The 19811-nt window shown below is 52.7% G+C and overlaps 9 protein-coding genes across 10 annotated transcripts; 4 read left to right on the top strand and 5 right to left on the bottom strand.

Annotated features, from left to right (window-relative positions):
• Window positions 1-2628: 2628 nt before the first annotated feature.
• NCU01346 (hypothetical protein) lies at window positions 2629-3223 on the bottom strand (the record flags this gene model as incomplete). Its single annotated transcript, XM_956339.1, has 2 exons — window positions 2629-2881; window positions 3189-3223. The coding sequence occupies 2 exons, from the start codon at window positions 3221-3223 to the stop codon at window positions 2629-2631; spliced, it is 288 nt and encodes a 95-aa protein (XP_961432.1).
• On the top strand, window positions 2906-6488 carry asl-1. Of its 2 annotated transcripts, none has more exons than XM_011396210.1 (3): window positions 2906-3612; window positions 3851-5087; window positions 5145-6488. In XM_011396210.1, the coding sequence occupies exons 1-3, from the start codon at window positions 3582-3584 to the stop codon at window positions 5461-5463; spliced, it is 1587 nt and encodes a 528-aa protein (XP_011394512.1). In that variant the 5' UTR covers window positions 2906-3581; the 3' UTR covers window positions 5464-6488. The 2 variants fall into 2 exon arrangements, with proteins under 2 accessions (XP_011394512.1, XP_011394513.1); XM_011396211.1 differs by having other exon boundaries at window positions 2906-3663.
• Window positions 6489-7254: 766 nt separating this feature from the next.
• NCU01344 (hypothetical protein) lies at window positions 7255-10069 on the top strand. Its single transcript, XM_956337.2, has 4 exons — window positions 7255-7903; window positions 8007-8921; window positions 8992-9157; window positions 9222-10069. The coding sequence occupies exons 1-4, from the start codon at window positions 7822-7824 to the stop codon at window positions 9655-9657; spliced, it is 1599 nt and encodes a 532-aa protein (XP_961430.1). The 5' UTR covers window positions 7255-7821; the 3' UTR covers window positions 9658-10069.
• Window positions 10070-10079: 10 nt separating this feature from the next.
• On the bottom strand, window positions 10080-11484 carry NCU01343 (TPR repeat protein). Its single transcript, XM_956336.2, has 2 exons — window positions 11072-11484; window positions 10080-10984 (listed from the first exon to the last, which is right to left on the bottom strand). Exons 1-2 carry the CDS (start codon window positions 11313-11315, stop codon window positions 10563-10565), a joined length of 666 nt encoding a protein of 221 aa, XP_961429.1. The 5' UTR covers window positions 11316-11484; the 3' UTR covers window positions 10080-10562.
• Window positions 11485-11494: 10 nt separating this feature from the next.
• Window positions 11495-13096, bottom strand: NCU01342 (endoplasmic reticulum vesicle protein 25). The gene is made up of 4 exons (XM_956335.3): window positions 12756-13096; window positions 12534-12657; window positions 12144-12447; window positions 11495-12085 (listed from the first exon to the last, which is right to left on the bottom strand). Exons 1-4 carry the CDS (start codon window positions 12957-12959, stop codon window positions 12067-12069), a joined length of 651 nt encoding a protein of 216 aa, XP_961428.3. The 5' UTR covers window positions 12960-13096; the 3' UTR covers window positions 11495-12066.
• Window positions 13097-13372: 276 nt separating this feature from the next.
• On the top strand, window positions 13373-14972 carry NCU01341 (U1 small nuclear ribonucleoprotein C). The gene is made up of 3 exons (XM_956334.2): window positions 13373-13527; window positions 13584-13691; window positions 13763-14972. The coding sequence occupies exons 1-3, from the start codon at window positions 13518-13520 to the stop codon at window positions 14293-14295; spliced, it is 651 nt and encodes a 216-aa protein (XP_961427.1). The 5' UTR covers window positions 13373-13517; the 3' UTR covers window positions 14296-14972.
• On the bottom strand, window positions 14962-16052 carry NCU01340 (hypothetical protein). Its single transcript, XM_956333.2, has 2 exons — window positions 15697-16052; window positions 14962-15529 (listed from the first exon to the last, which is right to left on the bottom strand). The coding sequence occupies exons 1-2, from the start codon at window positions 15906-15908 to the stop codon at window positions 15094-15096; spliced, it is 648 nt and encodes a 215-aa protein (XP_961426.1). The 5' UTR covers window positions 15909-16052; the 3' UTR covers window positions 14962-15093.
• Window positions 16053-16717: 665 nt separating this feature from the next.
• NCU01339 (hypothetical protein) lies at window positions 16718-18663 on the top strand. The gene is made up of 3 exons (XM_956332.2): window positions 16718-17486; window positions 17564-17745; window positions 17806-18663. The coding sequence occupies exons 1-3, from the start codon at window positions 17071-17073 to the stop codon at window positions 18318-18320; spliced, it is 1113 nt and encodes a 370-aa protein (XP_961425.1). The 5' UTR covers window positions 16718-17070; the 3' UTR covers window positions 18321-18663.
• Window positions 18588-19667, bottom strand: NCU01338 (DUF218 domain-containing protein; the record flags this gene model as incomplete). The annotated part of the gene is made up of 2 exons (XM_956331.3): window positions 18588-19397; window positions 19471-19667. The coding sequence occupies 2 exons, from the start codon at window positions 19665-19667 to the stop codon at window positions 18749-18751; spliced, it is 846 nt and encodes a 281-aa protein (XP_961424.2). The 3' UTR covers window positions 18588-18748.
• Window positions 19668-19811: the final 144 nt, after the last annotated feature.

Raw genomic sequence — 19811 nt, 5'->3', positions numbered from 1 at the left:
GCCACCCCTGTTCCTCTTGCTGGAAATCTGACAATGAACGCCTACGCACTGGAATAGGGCACGGTGAAATCGACCGATCGAGCACAGAATGGAATGCTTCTGACGATCGCTAATTGACTACATGAGACGTGCTGCAGCGCACTATCAGAGTGTATAGTGTAGTTTGTGAAGCATTGACCGTTAGTTGGCTGCTTTGTCGAGGTGTCTGAGAGCGCACCGTGAATCCGAATCGTCCTGATCTGGCCTGACAAGACAACAAGCGTGGGCAAACGAAGCAGGGCGTACTGGGTTGGTTTGGAAAATAAGGAGCGGCAAGAGAGAGAATGGGGGGGCCGTAAATAAGAGATAAGATGTCAAAAATGCGAGCCCTAAAAACATAATAATGTTGGAAAGAAATTGCGCGCCAGTCTAGCGTCTGACGCAATGTCCCTTTCGCGTGACAAGTTTGGGGTGTCCGGGAGCAACCTACAATACCGACAGGGCCTCGTGAGGAAGAAAGCGGACGGCATAATGTTTGTGGTTGTGAACTTTGAAGGGTGGGAATGATAGAGATGCGATGGAGGTCGATGATTGGGCAAGAGATGAAAGCAGTTTGCCACTGAAGTCCCACTTTTTCAAACCTTCTCGTCCTGCTCACTCCGCGACATACCGTGTGGTGTGGTAGCCGTCGTCCATGCAAGCCATGAGACGGGGCCCAGAGCGGTGAGGTTGTGGTTCCTGATTATCAGTGATTCGAGACCACTGGCTGTTGACACGCGAGCGGCTCTATCGTGATCGTTTCTTCAGGTTTGTTCAAAAAGGTCGAGACTACTTGCCACAATGTCCATCGTTGCTGACCATGTGACGGGCTTTGTAACCCAAAACTGCGGATTACAACTTCGTCCCGGAGATATGTATACATGCTTCATACAGTGATGAGTGAAGGGGATTGTCCTCACAACGGGCACCCGTAAGTGGGTGTGTTGTTTTGTGGAAGAGGCACAAAAGTTGCTAGCAATCTGCTCTCGGCGGTCGTGTGTCGGTTGAAACCATCAGGAAGCATACGGCAACCATCCTGCCGTCGGGCGAGTCAAGCACACAGGGGTCCCGCTGAAGGCTTTGGGCTGGCTCGCGCCCCGGGACAAGATTGATAACACCCGACGGAGTTCATATTTTGACCCGGCATTCAGCGAAAAGCTGGGCGGCTTTAACGCCAGAACCATGACCAGAGCCGGCTGATCATTGAGCATTGGATATATTCAAGTTCGTTGATGTGCGATGTATTTGGTTGAGTTTTGTGTTTTGAGTGGTGGTATTCGGGTGTCATCAATCTTTGTTGTGGGCGAGGTTGCGTGTTTTCCGTTCTGGTCTGCAAGCGCACGATGCAACTTGAGCGCCTGAAGCTCGTGTACGGTGGATCTGATACCTCAAAGCACCGTGTTGAAAAGATTGCCCCATGCTCAGATCCGTGTCGCCGGTTGGGGAGCATCACCGGAGTTAGGGGGACTCGGTATGTATCCAGGTCCTGACAATGTTTGTGCATCCCAAAACCCGGAACCGCGCAAAAACCACAACCCTCCAACCGCTTTCCTCGACAGCAGACGTCTGGCTGGAATGCTCCTTTTCGCAACTAAGCCTACCACAAAAGGGCCTTTTTGAGTGATTTGCTGGATCCAAAAATCGTGCATGCAAAAATCTTTGCAGCTTTCTGTGTCAAAAAGCATAGAAAGGAACGAGAAGTCGAACGAAAGATCGGAACCTACCGGTAGAGGCACTTCTATGCACTAACAATTTACGAGTTTTGACCAGGTTTTTTTGGGTCTATTTCTGCCCAAATGGGAAAAAAAGTGCCAAAAATGTAACAGAATATTTACCACCTAGTTGAGAGCCCTCGGCCGACATCTCTTGCGGCTTTTCTTATGATCAATGCCTGTGGTGGAACTCAAAGATGTAAAGAAAGATGCAGCGTAAACAAAGTATGAAACAGTTTCCAACAATTTGGGAAAGACAGGTCGGGCAATTGGCAAAATAACGACACGCCTGCCATGGCAGACATGCCGCAATTGTGTGCCCTGGCTGGCTTCCAAGGCATATCCCTGTTCACCCACGACTTAAGAGACATTTTGCCCACCTCAACGGTTTATGACATGGAACGCAAATGTCTCAATCAATATGCGCTGCCGGTTTGCGATTGCAGATGTACATACCAGCATCCTCTTGTTGTCGCAAAAAACGAAGAACCAAACTCGACTGCTCTCGGGTTTTGTGAGGACTCACCACAAGAGCCATGCTCTTGGGACTTCCTGGAAGCCTTCCATCATATACTCGTCAGACATCAATCCTCGACTGTGTGCGCAGAGGTATGCTGACCCAAGCAGTCTTCAGGCAGGCTGAATCCATTCCAAAGTCGACAAGTTACTCCATTCATGCACTACCGTACACGTTCTAGAGCCGACAACACATGGCTAGCTTCGAGCCGAGACGACACTTCAAGAATACATCCAAATGAAAAGGGAAGGGACAAGATCAGGTACCTATGGAATTACCCAGTTTATCCAGCCTGTTAGGTGAGTTAATCCCGTTTGTCGAGATGGAAGAATCAATGTATGGGAAATAACACCGAAGTCAATACATACTTCGAGGTACAGTTCAGACTTTCAGCTTGAGACTGTGCTTGCTGGTACTGCCGTGGAGTGTGTCCCACTCAGATCCCGGTCGGTGGTTGTTTCTTGGAGCCTCCTGTTTGGCTGTCTCGATACAAGAACCATTTTCTAAGTCTGCAGCCTCCACGGGGTTGACAGTGCGCAAAATGCCGGCCCATTTCACACCTTTCTGACGGGTATCCATCCCATCCATCATCCACTTTTCCCTCCCACCAACCGAGTTTTGTGCGGTTTCTTTCCTAGCCCCAAAGATAGCGTTCCGAGCTGCCAAAACTGAAGCCCCTTCGATTCTCGCCTTGTCGGAATTCTTTTTGGGACTCTCTTGCGGTCCCGTCAAGTTCTCTTTTCCTTGTCGCGCGCTTACTTTCACCCCCCCAAACCGAGAAGGAAAGGGAAAAAAAAAACAGACCCCTTGGCCTTTGTTTAGTAATACCTCTAACCGGCGAACAGGGGGTCGGGTATCTTCAACCCGGCGCTCAGTCCTCGGTCGTGGCCCTCTTCTGGCTGCCCTGATTGGCACCTGGCAACTAGCCACTCAGTGCTTACTCACTGGGCCTTGGACGGGGAGCGGGCCCCATCATTTTTATTTCCCTTGCGCCATCTCTTTTCCCACGTCATACCTGACGTCTGTCCCAAGTCCTGACCTTCGACTTTTCTCCTTCCACACACACACACATACGAAACACCTTGTTGCGAGGAACTACGTAAGGTATTTACGATCCCCGATACTAGCAACGCAGCCGCGAGGCGGACAGGACGCTGCATTACGAACATAGCGTGCAGCCCTCTACCTACACTTTCTCTCTTGCGCCTTTGTGACCTCATAGTCGTCCGCAACTTTCCCTTCCCACCCCGTCGTGTCCCTCTGGCCTCTGGTCGCTCGCATCCGCACCCGCACCCGTTGCAGCACGAAGGCGCCGCAAGTTTTGGATTGACATCATGGGGTCGTCTACTGGAGCCGCTGGCCGAGGTGAGTCCAAATCACCCAAGCAATCCAACAAGACATCCCCACCGCGACAAGGTGAGTAGAGTCGCTTCTTCCCTGTCACGACCGTCATCATCTATTCCCGTCGTCGAGCACCCTGTCGTCCCGTCTGCTATCGCGTTACGTCCCTGCAGAGGGAGGATAGAGAGATAGAGAAAGAGTCAACGGCTCGTACCGTATATCAAGAGAGACATCGTTGCCAACTCAATTTTTGCACATCTAGATGGCCACCCCGAATCGAAGCATGAACCTCCCCTGAAGCCATCCGAGTCGACGACCAATGCCGAACCAGCCAAACCACTCGCGCCTCCGCCCCGTCCCGCTGCGCAACAACAGTCCACGAACAGCCCTTCCGACTACTTCTCGCAGAACCCCATCAGCGGCTCCCTGAGCCTGGAGCCGAACCCATTTGAGCAATCCTTCGGTGGTGCCCCCGAAACGCCCGGCGGTACTAAACTCCCGCCCGTCGCCGCCCTAGCGTCCCCATCATCCATCTTGCCTCCTGGCTCAACACCTTTCCCCTGGGGCGGTAGCAACTCGTTGCGATCCGGCCCATTGAGTCCGGCAATGCTGTCGGGCCCAACGACCTCTGATTATTTTGGCGACCACATTCGCGGAGGTTTCCCAACGCCAAACGAATCGTCGCTCAGAACAGGATTGACGCCTGGTGGTAGCGGGTCTATGTTCCCTGCCCCGAGTCCTAACTCGACTCTCTTTGCACAACTTGCCGGCCCTGCTGCCACGCCTGGAACCATCGACTTTCACCGAACCGCCATCAGTGCCGCTGCCGCCAAGGCCCAAGCTCAGGCCCAGGCCCAACAACAAGCAGCACATCAGCATCAACAACAATCGCAACCGCCATCGATTACGTCACAACCCGCCTCCGATCTCCCCAATGGCATTCCGCCTCTGAAGCCTGAGACGAAGCCACCGACTGGACCCTTTGACCCGCATGATAACGACGCGGCAAATGGTCTTTTCATGTTAGCACAGGGACGAAACGCATCTCAGCCACCAAGCCAATCATTTAACGTGGTGTCGGCACCTCCGCCACCTCCATCAAGTCACCCGCACACTGTGCCGGCTCCTCCTGTGCAACCAGTTAACACGTCACCACAAATGAATGGGAACGTATCCATTGCAGGAAGCTCAGCACGTGGTGTCAGTGAAGTTAGCATCGGGTCAGACGACAGTGAACTTGCCAGGCCTAATACCCGTGGCAAAGGGAAGCGTAACTCCACAAGCGCAGCGACGACGGGTTCCCGTCGCAAGGCTGAAGAAACTCCGGCCAAGACTCCAGCCAATAAAAAGACCAAGACAAACGGATCTGTTTCTTCACTCAACGGTATGGACTACTCAGGCTCGGAAGACGAGTCGAAGCCAGGCAAGGATGACGGAACGGGCTCAAAGTCCAAGATGACGGAAGAAGAAAAGCGCAAGAACTTCCTGGAGCGGAACAGGTATGTGAAACTCGTTATGTTAGCCATTGGAAAACACTTGATACTAACAGTTTGCAGGGTTGCCGCTCTGAAATGTCGGCAGCGTAAGAAACAGTGGCTCGCTAACCTCCAGCAAAAGGTGGAGATGTTCAGTTCAGAGAATGACGCCCTTACTGCAACAATAACACAGCTTCGGGAAGAAGTGGTCAATCTCAAGACACTTTTACTCGCACACAAGGACTGTCCAGTGACGCAACAGCAAGGTCTCCATGGTGCGTTCATGCAGCAAGCCATCGAGCCATTTAGTCACCAGATGAACCCCTACGGTATGGGAGCTGGCATACCTAATCAGCCCGTCGGCATGCCGCCGAATGTTGCTCCTCGCCGATTCTCATAGCGATGGGGTGCGGAGGTTGAGACAATATTGGATGATGAAACAGGCAACGATTCCCGACAAGGAGGGTCGTCTTCTTAACCTACTTGACCTTTCGGATGTCACCCACGTTGACGATAATTACCATCCAACCTCAACTGGGTCCGACCATTCGCGGGCTGTCCTTTCTGTTAATAACATTGGGCGGCGTGCAAAACGGGGGGCGCGACATTCTTACGACGTTCGGATTCTAGAGACTGCACCATAAACAACAAAGGACAGTCATTTCCATTCTCTGCATTGTATGAGTTCTAGCCAGTAGGCATCTTGCTAGTCAAGTTCATGGAAACCCAGGGGTGGCTAAGGGTCTCCTGAATCGGTGCAGCACCATTACCTCTGGCCATTAGTCTGTGTATCTATGTGGTGTCTTGAGGGCATACAAAAACCGGCGTCACTGGTGTTTCGGGCTGCTTTTTTGTTAGCTTTTATTTTTAACCTTTCTTTTTATCTTGTCTCTTTTTGGTGTGGCAGGAGAGGAGGAACCTGGACACGGCTGGACAGGAAGGAGGGCGGGAGGAGGAAGGCAATTTGGTGAGGCGTTTTTCCTTCAAAGCGATTTGGTAAAGCGGTTATCAAGCGGAAGACAAGGGCGTGAGTTCGGGGTCTGCTTGCTCTCTTAATTCTGGTCACGGCGAAGACCACAAGAAGCTGCAAGTTTAGTGATCCTGGATTGATGCCCCTTGTCTCAACCGGGAACCGATTATTATCCTTTGTTTATATGGCGTGTACATCATTGGCGTTTGCCGTGAGGCGCCTCTCACGATACGAGCAGGTTCATTATGACGGTGTATTTTCAGGTAACGGTTAGCTAGTAGCTGGTAGGCAACAAGGGAAACTGGCATGGAAATTTCAAGGCGCATAAATACACTGAGACGCTTGGTAATTGTGATGATGACGGATTGAATCATCTTGCGAGATACGAGACAGGAGAAATATGACAACCATACAATAATCAATCCCTGGGCTTGTGATGGGGGAAAGAAGACCGCACAAATAACTGCTTGAAGTCCGAATTTGTATGGAAGATCGTCATCGAAATCAAAGCAATCTGTAGAGCCGTCTTACATGACAAGATGATCGTTACATCCTACGGATACTGGCTAATGTTGAGGCACGTAGCACAACCCGGAAGACGAAAGGGTAGGCAAGACAGGCGACAGTATTTGCTAGGTCGGTCATGCCCGAGGCACCACAAGAAAAATCATTTTGCTGAAAGTACGGCAATGAGCGTGTTAGAATTATACGCGGCAGCAGTTTCTGGCGTCCATCAGGAGGATAGTTCGGGGCAGTGGCGTCGGAGAGAAGTTTTCAACAAACGGACGCATTGAAGGATAATCTATACGCGATATAACAGATGAAGTGGAATAAATGAGCATGTTAACGTCTGGTATCTTGAAGATTAGGTATAAATGAACCGCAAATGAAGGAAGGGTGGTCGTGAGTATGTGTATGGACAATTGAGCCTCGATCTGAAGATTGATCTGAGCGAGCGGAAGTCAGACGACGATAGCACCAGGCGGGCCACCAGGCGTATGTATTAACTGCCAAGAGCTAGACATTATAACCCAGCCAATGGTGTGTCTGTCGTCAGACGAAGCGAGAGAATGAATGAGTTGTCAAATGCACTATTTTTCAGCCTCGCAGGATGTGGGGTAGCAGTGAAGAAACAGCACTGGGATTGAGTATGCGGGATGTGGTCCAAGCGTTTCTTGGAACAGCCTGCCCGCGATAAACAAACCAACGAAAGGGTCGCAACTTCGGTTCGCGCCCGGCGCCCAAGAAACACGTTCAGACCTGCGACCATGCTTTGCAGCACAGCGACAAAACTGAATGCCTAGGACGGCGATACGACGATACGACCAATTGCACAATACCAGCATACCTTAGACGAATTACCCGGTTTCAGTCATTTTTGGTAACGCCTGATCCTCATAGCATCCCCGCATCGCGACACACACTTGACCGACCGGTCCAACTGCTCCCCAGGTTCCAGATCCAAAGCCCGCCCGAATTGACGCGTCCGTGACCCGTGCTCCGTGGCCCGCTTGCCCACCCAGCCGCCGCCCAGGCCCCCTGGTTCCGTCAGATCGCCATTTGGCACCATTTCTTTGAGTGTCATATTCAAGTTGGGGAGGAGGAGACGCGCTCCGTTCACGTCGGTTTGGCCCGGTCGCAACCCAACATCAAACATCACCATCACGATTCATATCCACCGCCGTCCAACTCACGATAGGATCTGCGAAGCAAGCGACGACCTTCTCAAACCTCCCGGCCTTCTCTTCAGCTCCGACTCGAGTTTATGTACTTTAAAACCCGCCATCCATGACGACTGTCGTACGGACCCGTCAGCCGCTACAAATCCTGAGCATGAGCAGCAACCAGAGGCGCAGCAAACGCCTTGCGGGTAAGCTGCAATCCGTCCTTCAATCCAATGCTATTATGTGATTGTTCGGCCCTCTGGGAGATTCAAACATGCAAGCTGACATCAAACCCGAAACGTGACGCAGCCGAATATGACGAGCAAGACGGCGATTTCCTCTTCACACGCGGCTCAAAGAGAGCCAGAACCACACTAATAGCTCCAGCGTCTACGTTAGAGGACGCCGAAAATGAACAAGTGGTGATATCTGTGCCTGCGAAAAAGCCCGTCGGCAGACCCCCAAAGAATAGCGCAAGGAAGCGCGCATCATCCCCTGTGCAAGAGTCGCCTCCGCCGCCACCACCACCGGCCGCACAACAGCAGCAGATCTCCGGACCGATACCGAGGAGAACGTCGAAACGAAAATCAAATGGTGGTGCTGCTTCTGCTGCGCCTCCGCCCGCACCCACGCCTTCAGCAGCGGTATCCGCCGTGAATGAGGAGGATGCTGCTCCTAAATCGAGAGGTCGTCGGAAAGGCCTCCCACGAAAACAACAGAAGAATGACGAGGTACCGCGACCAGTAAACGGCATGCGCGCGGTGCCAGAACCGAAGGACGAGGAGGAGGAGGATGGACCAAATCTCGTTGGGGCGACGCCAATGGACATCGATGACACAAGGGATGTGAGGACCAAGGGCCGGAAAGGAACAGGAGGACGGGGAGGGGGGAGAGGAAGCTCTTCAGAGGCACAGCAAATTGTACTACCACTCAGCGACACGCCAATCATCAACCGGAACAAAGAAATGCGGAAGAAGGGCGGTGCAAGCGGCAGTCGGCGGAGCAGCCTAGGGATGAGGGGAAGGCGAGCGAGTTCCTTGATCGAGAACGGGCATAGTGCGATACCGCATCGCGAGGTCGACCCGTCCGAGTTCTACAAGCATATCGAAGCCGAGGGGCTGAGCGAGCCAAGGCGGATGAGGCAGCTTTTGACGTGGTGCGGCGAAAGGGCTCTTAGTGAGAAGCCACCGCATGGGAGTCATGGGTCTAGTGCAATTCTTGGAGGTAAGGAGAGCCGAACAAGTTTCTTAAAGCTGGGTGCGCGTGGGGCAAAAATAGCTGACGATGTCTACAGCGCGCGCGATACAAGACCAATTACTCAAGGATTTTGGAGCGAGGTCAGAATTCTCGGATTGGTTTGCTAGAGAGGAAGCACCGAAGCCTCCCGTGGTGCTACAACCAAACCCGCGGAATCTCGAGCACGACGCCAAGATTGCCGAACTCGAAGCGAAGATCAAAAGGTACGGGCTTTCTTCGCTGACACCCACCTGCTGATATCTTCCTTGCTAACCAATTCACAAACAGACTAAAAGAAGAGAAAAAAGCCTGGCAAGCCCTGGCCAAACCTCTCCCAGACCTCGAACCGCTATACCCCGACTCCGACCCAGCCAAAGCACCACTACCCGAACCGTCACTTCTCGACGCCGAGGAAGCCAAAATCCTTGCCTCTCTGATTGAGCCCGACACAGCCTTCAGCTCCTTCCGTCGTCGGACGCGATCACGCCTGCAGAATGTGCAGTCCTCGCTCGAGTTCAAGATCGACCACCTGGCCGATAGCGTGCACAAGCTCGACATGCGGGTCTCGACGGCGGGCCGCGAGGCGGATCAGGTGCTTATGCTGAGCGCGGCCCGGCTGAAGGAGCGGGAGGAGAGGGAGAAGGGAAGAGTGGGAACGAGGGATTTGCCGACTATCGAGGTGTTAAGGAGTTTGGGGAGGATATTGCCTGCTGAGGGGGGTTGAGTCTGGGTAAAGCAGAGGAATTCAAAACGGGAGTTCTCCCACGTTTTGCGGATACCCTTTTTGTTTCTCTTTTCTATGTGTTCCTTGTTCTTATTCAATGACCTCGGCGATAATTCCTTCGGGACCGGAAGTACGGGCGGCAAGGGCGGGGAGATTTGGTTTTGAAGGCATATGCGATGGCGTTCACAGAACGCATGGGGTACCATTGGGCTTGCAGTTTTGGCATTCAGGTCGGGAGTGGGGAAGAGCATTGAATTGAAAGCGTTCTTGGGGGCGTGTGGTCTGCCCAGCATTTGCCGTCTCCGTGGCGCGGTACCCAATATCATGTCTGCTCCATGTAGTACATCAACAACCACATCATTGACAGTCCAAAGTGACTGTTCGTGTTTTGCTTTCACCGGCTCAGCCTTTGGTCCCAGTTCGACATCTAACGTTGTGTTAATACGTACTGGCTTTGGTATGTTATGTTACCGGAGCCCATGAAGTGACGAAGAGAGCAAAGCTGAGCGAGGCTGTTACCTCGAGGCCAGCTCGTTCCTCCCAACCCATGGATATAGATATCCCGCCCTACGCCTCATAGGTAAAATTCACACGCTTGATATGCTCGCCTCGTCCTTGTATCCAGAATCTACCTGTAGTCCATCTTTTGTTGACCAATATAGTGGTACACAACTGTACTGAAATACAATATCGTACACTCCCCTTCTTCTGCTCCTTTTGCTCCTTCTCCTCCTCGTCCTCTTTATCTGTAGTCGGGCTTCAGCTTAGCTCAGCTCGCAGACATCCGACTAGGCCGTTTCGTCACTTCCACGCCCACGTCCAAGAGCCTCTCCCACATCTCGCTTTCCACCTTTCCCATGTTCCGCATCTTGGGTTGGGCCCATCCATACTCTTTGCTGGCGATTTCACTTATACTCCTCCAACCTCGGCATGAACGCCATCCCCCCCTTGCTTCCCATCCCCTTTTCCTTGACATGCGTCCTCAACAATTCCAGAATCTCACTGCCCTTCCACCTAGCCGGGACCGGGCGGTACGCCGGCTTGAAGGTGCCGACCGTCTGTGCCCACTCGCCCGCGCGCGGGTTAGGCGGCAACTGTTCCTTCTTCTCTGACAAAGAAGCCTCCTCGGAGTTTTGTTGGAGATGTTGGTTCTCCTGGCCGGGCAAGGGGGGTTCTTGCGTGGCCCAGTAGTAAATGTCCCAGTCGTTTTCGTCAAGAAACAAGTCGTATTGCTTCAGTTGTTCGGGCGTCATGGAGCCGAGGTGGGCGGCGGCGAAAGTGGAGAGGATCAGGTCGGATTCGAGGGTGCCGCGTTTGCGAGATTGGTCTAGAAGGAGAGGAAGGGGAGTTAGTTCGTTGGGTTTACATGTAGGTGATGAAGATAAGGATTAGCGAAGGGAGAGATAAAACGTACAAAGGAGACGCGCCCGCATGGTGGCGGGGTCCTCGCCGACTCTCCGGAGCGGCTCGATCTTGAAGGTGGCGCCTTGCAGTTCGCCGACGTCGAGGTCCTTCTTTTGCTGGTTATCTGTGCTGTCGTTGCTGGCCGATCGCGAAAAGGCAATGACGTGTCTGCTGGCGACGGAGGCGGGGCGCACAGCGGCAGCGCGCGCAAAGGTGGCGGCCGCGGGCCGGAGGGCGCGAAGAGAGGAAGCCATTGTTGCGACGATTTGTCTAGGTGCTTTTGGCGAACTGACTGAAGACGGATTGTTGTAGCCGAAATAGAGCGACGGCCAAGGTTAGGTGTGTAAATCGCTCGGATGAAGCGGATAGTGTGGAGAGGGTGCCGTTGCGCGAACTAGGTAACTGCTCCGGCTTATAAATGAGGATGTCGAAGTGATGGGAATTGTTGTAGGATTCCGTTCGGGGCCGATTACAGACGCTACAATACCCCGTCCCTTACACTAGTTCGGCGGGCTTGGCAAGTGATCATACAATGGGGGCCGAGGCCGAAAAATTGTTGCCGGTTCCGGTTCATCCCTCCGCATCTCCGTTGTCAATCCATGACATCGCCACCGTCTCCAGTGCCTCTATCGCCAATTGCTCATGTTTCGACTCATCACCACAACAACGCCCACGACGCCCATAACGCCTTTTGGATGCGACTTCTCTTGGTATGCACCGGGCAGATTTTCGCTCTCAAATAGTCTTGAACTTCCAAAAGTAGACGGCTCACTCAGCATGCAGTCAATTCTCCTTTTTACTCCATAACTTTTTGGTTGAAACACATTACCGTATATAGTTACACCAGAAATCTCCAACCTATTGTATGCCATTCGCTCGCCTGCGTTGCGTGTAGTAAAGAGTTCATAAAACCTCCCGCCCGTCGTTACCATGAAGCCGTATAATAAATAAGGTAGTTTGGACAGTGGTAGTTGTGGGTCGTCATCGTAGGTTGCGCCCAGCCCATTAAATAAGATGCTTAGATCTAAGCAGATTTATGTTAGTAACTGAACCCATTTGCTCCGCTAGATGGGAAAACGAACCTGAAGTACGCCCTGAGGTACATAATCTGCCACCCCCAGAGAGCAATGAGGAGGAAAGTGGTGGCCATGCCAAACCACTTAACACGGTTGTTGGTGCTCTCATTGGTATCACGGAGCTTCTGCTCACGAGCGCGCAAGTAATCCATTTCGTTAACAACCTCGCCGACCAGCTCCTCGATGCGGCGCAGATCGGTTTCAAGTGGCTTAAGCTTCTCGGTGGCCTGGATGGCGGACCAGTCCTTGGCATCGGCACCAATGTCGATATCGAGCTCGACGTGGCGGCGGGGGTTCTCGACATACTTGGCTGATCATCGCAATCTTGTCAGTTTCCCATCCGAGCTTTTGCTGGTTGTTTTGCTAATTTTCGTCATGGCCAAGGAATGTACGTACAACCAGTAAGGTAGTTCTCGAAGCACACGTCGAAGGCTGCGTCGTGATGCGAGGTGAAGACGATGCGCTGCTCGCCAGCAATATCCTTGGCCTTGCCGTACTCGTTTCCGTGGCTATCGGAGATCTGTGTCGCGTCCAAAGTCAGACTCGTCCATGTAATTGACCGCCCCATAATCCATCCCCTAGCCCCTTTAACTTGCACCCAGGAGGGAGAGCACCTACGTGCATGTTGACGTTCATGCCATCGCCCTTGTATCCGTCAAGCGTAGCCGTTACAACCACCAATGTGTCCTTGTTGACAAAGTTCCGTATGCATCGTCGCTGGTTGCTGTGGTGTGAAGAGGTAGCCTCAAGGTCGAACTTGAGAGCTTGGGCGGCACCGGCGAGCAGCAGGAAGCCGCTCAGCAGCGACTTTAGGGATGCCATGATCGCTGATTGATAGGATGATCTAGAACGTGGGACGGCGGCCGGGACAAAAAAAGTTTGAAAGTGTCGTCGAGTTGTCAACACAGTCCGGCGAAGCTATGCAGTGCGTGACCTGATCGTATCGCGGAAGGTGGGCTGTCTGTATTAATGGGAATAGCTCCGCGACTTGGATCTAGGGGAAATCTGGCGGCTTCTCTTTGGGCAGGCAACTTAAGGACAGCTGAGACAGGTCTGGAGCATGTCCACAACGGCTTGACAGCAGGAGTGCCCTTGTTGTGCCAATCAGCAGCCGCGAACCGATCAGGGGAGCTCTTTTTTGGGGAAGCCTTAGAGGATCCACTATTGCCAAGCACCTCGAGGACCAACCTGGTCCCGCTTTGGTCATCGCGTCCCATTGTGTGTGTCCAGTGCACTTCAGCCTTGCAAACCTTCTTTTGTCTTCGTCGTTGTCGCGCGCCGTATCATTGTTGCCATCCAACTTGCGACTTTCTCCGAGGGCAGCCACAGAGATTTCGAATAACCCCGTCTTGAAAGGTTTCGCGATCACAATCTACCAAAATGCCAAAATGTGAGTACTGCTTGGACCGCTCATCTTCAACTCGATGCTGACGACATCTTGTACAGTCTTTTGCGACTACTGCGATGTGTACCTCACGCACGATTCCATGAGCGTCCGCAAGGCGCACAACAGCGGTCGTAACCATTTACGAAACGTTGTTGACTACTACCAACGTACGGCACAATAAGCCCCCAATCCACCATTTCCGACTTCACCGCATAACTAATGCGATTTTGTTTTACAGAGATTGGTCACGAGAAGGCCCAATCCGTTATCGATTCGATTACCTCCTCGTACGCCGCCGAAGGCCAAGCCCACGCCAATCCTATGCTCCCGCAGAACCAACCCGGCGGAGTCCCTCCCGGCCTCGGCTTCCCGCCCCCGGGCGCCGGCGTTCCCCCCTTCCCGCCTTTCCCTGGCGGCATGCCTCCTCCGTTCCCAGGCATGCCCGGTGGCGCGCCGGTGCCCCCTCCCGGAGCCTTTGGTGCCCCAGGCGTGCCCGGCGGTATTCCTCCTCCTGGAGCGCCAGGAGCTCGCGGAATGCCTCCAATGCCCCCATTTCCTGGTATGCCTGGCGCTCCTGCTGGTATACCTGGCGTACCGCCTCCGATGCCCGGTCCTGGTGGTCTGCCATTCCCGCCCCCAGGAGGTCTACCCTTCCCCCCACCTGGAGCAGGAAACTTTCCCTTCCCCCCTCCCGGTGCGCCAGGTGCGTTCCCCGGTATGCCACCTTTTGGCGCCCCTGGTCAAGGGCCTCCGGGTGCCGACAAGAGGTGAAGTAGTTTGGTGTACGATGAGAGTAGCTTGAGAAAGGGCACGACAACATAGCAACCTGGGTCAGGCCGCCAAAACGAGCATAATATTCACAGCTTTCAGTTTCGGATTTCATTCAATTGGTGTTTACAATTGGGTTTCATTTTCTCGGAACACGATACCAAGATTCTACGGCGGCGCTGAAGGCGTTAATCTTTTTTTAAACCAAAATCGGGTTAGGTCAGTTCAGAAGGGAGGAAAATCATAGCGCAGGTCACATAGCCTGGTTGAAGGTCATCCTTGCTCGAATACTTCAGCTATACAGCAACCGGCGAGCCACCCCGGTTTGCTTCAATCCGACACAAGGACATACGATGAGTGGACTAAGTCGCTCTGGCCTGTCATTGATACTGGAAAGGAAAGGCTTTCGAAGGCTGCAGAGCGTGGTAGGTATGCTGCTTTTGCTCCTGATGAAGCCCGATACGATTCTTTTTTATCCAAGCTGTTCAGTCATGCATTCGTTTGACTGACAATCGGCTGAGCTAAAGTGATGCGCAGGTGTCTGGTAAGGCGACGGAGTGGCATCCGTGCACACCAAACATGATCAAGGGATAATTCCCAAAGTCTACTTAAAGTCTACATGAAAAGCGAACATCATAGAAGTAGCACATCCAGAAATACAACAAACATCTTGAAACTTGCTTTTCATGATCAATCAGTAAAGGAAGTCCGCTGTCTAAAATCAACCTTAACCTTCTATCGTCTTCAACTTTCCCGTCGTTTCAACAGCATCTAAATCGGCACCCATCACCCCCTCCCCTCTCAAACCCTCCTAACAAACCCAACCTCCTCCTCCCACCACCCTTGAAAAACCCTCAGTCTCTCCGTCCGTTCTCTCATCAACTCCCTCCCCACGTCCGTCTTCGCCAAGTCCACCAACCTCACCAGCTTCTCGTCCACATGCTCCATACTCCCAGCCATGTCCCTCCCCGTCTTGGCTCCGCCGAACGTGAACATGCGTCCCAACCCGACCGCGCCGACGGCGTCCAGTCGGTCCGCGTCCTGTACCACGGCTAGCTCTGGGTATTTCTCAATGAGCGAGTTAATGAAACCTGGATTTGCCGGGTTCTTGGTCTCGGTGCTGTAGGAGACGTTGAGGCAAATGGTTTGGATCTTGGAGGCGAGGGGGGCTGGGCAGGAAAGGGATGTGAGGAGGGTAGCGATGAGAGTGGTGGGGTCTTCTGACTCTTTCAAGTATCTTGTACCCAATATGTTAGCAAGGTTTTTGTGTAAGTATGTGAATTGAGGCTGGGGGGAGGCTGTCCATTGAAAGGTGAGATCAAGGTTGGATATAAGGTTCAGATTGGCGCGAGAAGGCATGTGAGGCTGAGAGGAAGGAGAGGAAGAAGACAAGGAGAAACTGACTTCTTGTCGCCGACGTCATGTAAGAGGGCTGCAAGGTGGATGGTGCGAAGATCGAGTGAGTCCTTGTTGGCGGACTTGGCGTAGATGTAGTGCGATAGTCCGACGACACGCTCGATGTGGCTCCAGTCGTGAGACGCGTCGTAATTGCTCATGTAGTTCTTTACGTAGGCCGTGACGGCCTGGACTAGGGGATCATCTTTGAAGGTGTCCATTTTGTACGGTGAAACTCGCGAGTGATCGGTGTATATCTGAGAATCAAAGAGTTGGATTGAATCAAGTCTATCACTACGGAGTTGGACAAAATTTTGAGAACATTTTATAGCCACATTGATGCGTAAGAAGTTGTTTAGGGTAAATTACGATTAGTACAGTAAACTTTCAACAAACAACAAATAGAACTACTTTTCTGAAGTCCATGGCTGCCTGCTGTTGCCTAGATGCCTTTCTGTGGTTGGTTGGGAAAAGCAACGCTGTCACCGGAACACGGAGCGGTTACATTCGGCCGGAGTACCGAAGCATACCCCGAAATAAAGTGGGACCAATGCCGGGTGGGTACCCATCGCTTCGTTCATGTTTTGGCCGGTCCTCATCGCCGATGCCATCGGTATCGGGCGACATAGAACATCTCAAGAATGGTCATTAAAACATGTTACATTCTTCTCTAAGCTGGTACTCATTCACTGGTATGATGAGCTTCTACTGACCAGCAAATGAACAGATGAGAGACCCATGTTGCTGTCATCCTGCAAGATGCATGTACAGTTAAACACTATCGAGAAACGGTACTGGTATCAAGAAAATAACAGGATGCTTATAGAAGAGAAATTTCATGTTGGAAACTCGATATAAACTAGCATTCATGACTATCGGGCAGTGTTACCGATACTATGGCCGAGTGGATAATCTCGAGATGGAATTCCCAAGGGTTCTCCGACCCCGCCTGTAGAGCTCCTCTCCCGTGGGCCGTACCCGCACCGGTGCCGTTCGGGTGGGGTACCCTACTACTAGTAAGCACTCACAACGGGACCTCCCAACCGCACCTCCTCCGCTAATAACAACGTCCGATGCATCGGTACAACGCCACCGAGTGTCAAAAGTGATCTTTGTGTTTCAAGTAATTGAGTTCCAGCTTTCACTAGTTGATCTCATCTTCATAATTTTCTTGCCTATCCATTGTTTAAGGATTCCACTCAAAACCTCCCATCATCTCTCCTCAGTCACTTTTAGCTCCCTCCGTCCGTATCTCCCAGGCCGTAGAAATCCTCCTTACCTGTCCCCAACGCCTAACATCTATCCTTGATCCGAACACACCAAACTCTTACACCTCAAACCCTTACCAGAGGAACAACGTCGACAACAGCAACCACCGCAACAATGTCTCAGACCGCCGCCAACTCCGGCGGCATCTCCAGCGATGGCCTGCCTCCCGTCTCCTCTATCTCCCTCAAAACCATTCCCATGGCCGGTCTCCTCGTCGACGTCTACGGCCTCGACGAGCTTCCCGCGAGCGTGTCTCGCGTCTCCTGTCTATGGCTGCACCACCAGCGGACGCGGAACAAGGACCACATGCGGGAGATCGCGGCTCGGTGTGTCGGTGCTTGGAACGAATCTACTGGAAGTGAGAAGAAGAAGGATAGGGGGTTGATCGCCTTGGCATACGACCAGCGCAATCACGGGACGAGATTGGTGCATGATCCGGCGAACGGAGCGTGGAGGGAGGGAAACAAGACGCATGCGCAGGATATGCTAGGGGGTATTGTGGGGATGGTGGGGGATCAGACGGTTTTATTGTGAGTTTGTCGATATGTGACCGGGTGTGCAAGTTGGAACTGTGACACTGATGAAATGATTTTTTTACTACCTCTAGGGATGTCGTGGAGTCGTACCTCTTTCATGATAGCGGAGAGGAAGAAGGACAGCAGAGGAAGGTGATTGACCACCACCTTGCCTTGGGCATCTCCCTCGGAGGACACAGCGTGTGGCAACTCATGTTTGCGGACCCAAGAGTGCGCGCTGGTGTGGCGGTTATCGGATGTCCTGATTTCATGAGTAAGTCTGTTCTTATTCTTCTCCGTTCTGAAATACCCATAGCAACTAACCACCTGATAGACCTCATCACCGACCGTGCCCGCCTCTCCAAGCTATCAACTTACTCTGCCGACACCGGCGCCACCACCTTTCTGGGGAGCAAAGACTTCCCTCCTTCCTTGGTCACGGCTGCTTGCAAAACGGACCCGAAGGGAATCCTGTTTGGCACCGCTCCCGTTCCCTCGTCCACGTCGTCATCGGGTTCTCCCTCACCCAGCACAGTAGATGAGGATGAACGGCAAAGACGGCAAATCCTTCTTGAACGTCTGCAAGGAAAGCAGTTTCTTCTTTGCAACGGCGCAGAAGACAAACTCGTGCCCCCTCGGTGCGGTGAGGCGTTCACAAGGTGGTTCAAGGAGGCCGCAGATAAGTATAAGGAGGCGAGGATCTCGGTGGATGAGAGGACTTATGCGGGAGTTGGGCACACCTTCAGCGTAGGCATGGTCAAGGATGCGGTTGAATGGGTGATGGAGGTGGTTAAGAACGCTGATGCGGATATAGTCGCTCAAGTGAAAAATGGAAAGTCGAAGATCTGAAGTCACTGATTAGGAGAGTATGTAGACATCACCTGTCGGGACCAAGAGAATGGTTGCGCTGCCAGATCAGCCAACCCTGCCTTCTCACTGGCCTCACAATGTGGGAGGGCAGCGATGGACATGTAGAAAATGTGTGTGCACGGGGTGTAGAAAGAGGCCATCGTGACAATGGACAGCAATGTGGAGATCAAGATCACAAAGGAAGGAGGGCATTCCCAGAGGATGCGCCCAGGGCTGATAGGGAGCCCTGTTGGCACGGCAGAACTTGTATATAAACCTCGGGCCTTAGGCCCTTGACGTGGTATTTTCCTCTCCTCATCAGAATCAACAATTCTACCAGATCTTTGAGTTCCCCAGTTGCCTTGTATGATTAGATGTAGAATTGCCATTCCACAGATTTGTAGACCACACAATCATGACGCCATCCCTCACCTTGCCCAAGGCCTTGGCTTATCCCCATCAACCAGCACTTCGCTCCCATCTTCCAAAATCCTCGTCTCAACTCCGCTACTCCTCCTTTCCTCCTCACTGAAAAACAACCGCTGATCCACCCCCCAACAATTCCTCGCCCTCCTCTTCTCAGCCAACTCCTCCCCCACCCCATGTGGATCCTCAGCCCACTGTCCCAAAGCCAACTGCACCCCTTGCATAGCTTCCTTCTTCTCGTTCGACTCCTTATCCATTTCAACAACTCCATCGCCACCAACCCCAGGCGGATTAATACCCACAAACCTCACCCTCTCCTCCAACTCCAACGAGGAGGAGTCCAAACCGAAAATGGCAGCGCAGTGCCCGTCCACCAGCCTGTTCCGCTTGAAGGCGTGGCTCACGATGGTGATGCGCTCCGGCCAGGCGTGCTGAGGGTGCTGAGGGTGGACGACGCGCCAATAGTGGATGAGGGAGAAGAGGATGTTGTAGTAGGAGTCCAGGGCGCGTTCTTCCAAAAAGATGCGGTTCGAAAAGGGGGCGGCAGCGGAAGGGCCGGAAGAAGGCGGAAGGTCGAAGAAGGAGTTGGCGAGGGCTAGGTTGTAGTAACTTTGGGCTTCGGAAAGGCGCGTTTCGGGGCGGGTTGGGCCGCTTTTATTTGTGTGGGAGTTAGTCAGGTCATGTGCAGACACGGAGGTCGAAAGTGGGCGGGGGAAGGACGAACCCAGAGAACATCAACACTGCGCGGTCATCTTTTGCGAGTTCTTCAAGACCTGCTTTGATGTGGGCAATAAACGTGGGCGTTTCGCCCTTTTTGTAAGGCTCAATGAGCCATTCGGATTCGTCCCAGCCGTTTTCTGGGCCGCCGAGCCAGATGGCGTGGCCGCAGACGATGATGAGGTGGTTTGGTGGTAGTAACATTTTGATGGTGACGGTGAATGTGAGATTAAGGAAGAGATATGAATGGATCTACTGGCGAGACTGACCGCCTTTTTGTGTTATATGACTGATCATGTGATTCTTGTTGGCTTGGGGCAGTCGCAGTAGACATTGGCAAAGTGATGA

The sequence above is a fragment of the Neurospora crassa genome, linkage group V (assembly GCF_000182925.2).
Source record: "Neurospora crassa OR74A linkage group V, whole genome shotgun sequence".
Lineage (NCBI taxonomy): Eukaryota > Fungi > Ascomycota > Sordariomycetes > Sordariales > Sordariaceae > Neurospora > Neurospora crassa.
This window is presented reverse-complemented; position numbering and strand designations above follow the sequence as displayed.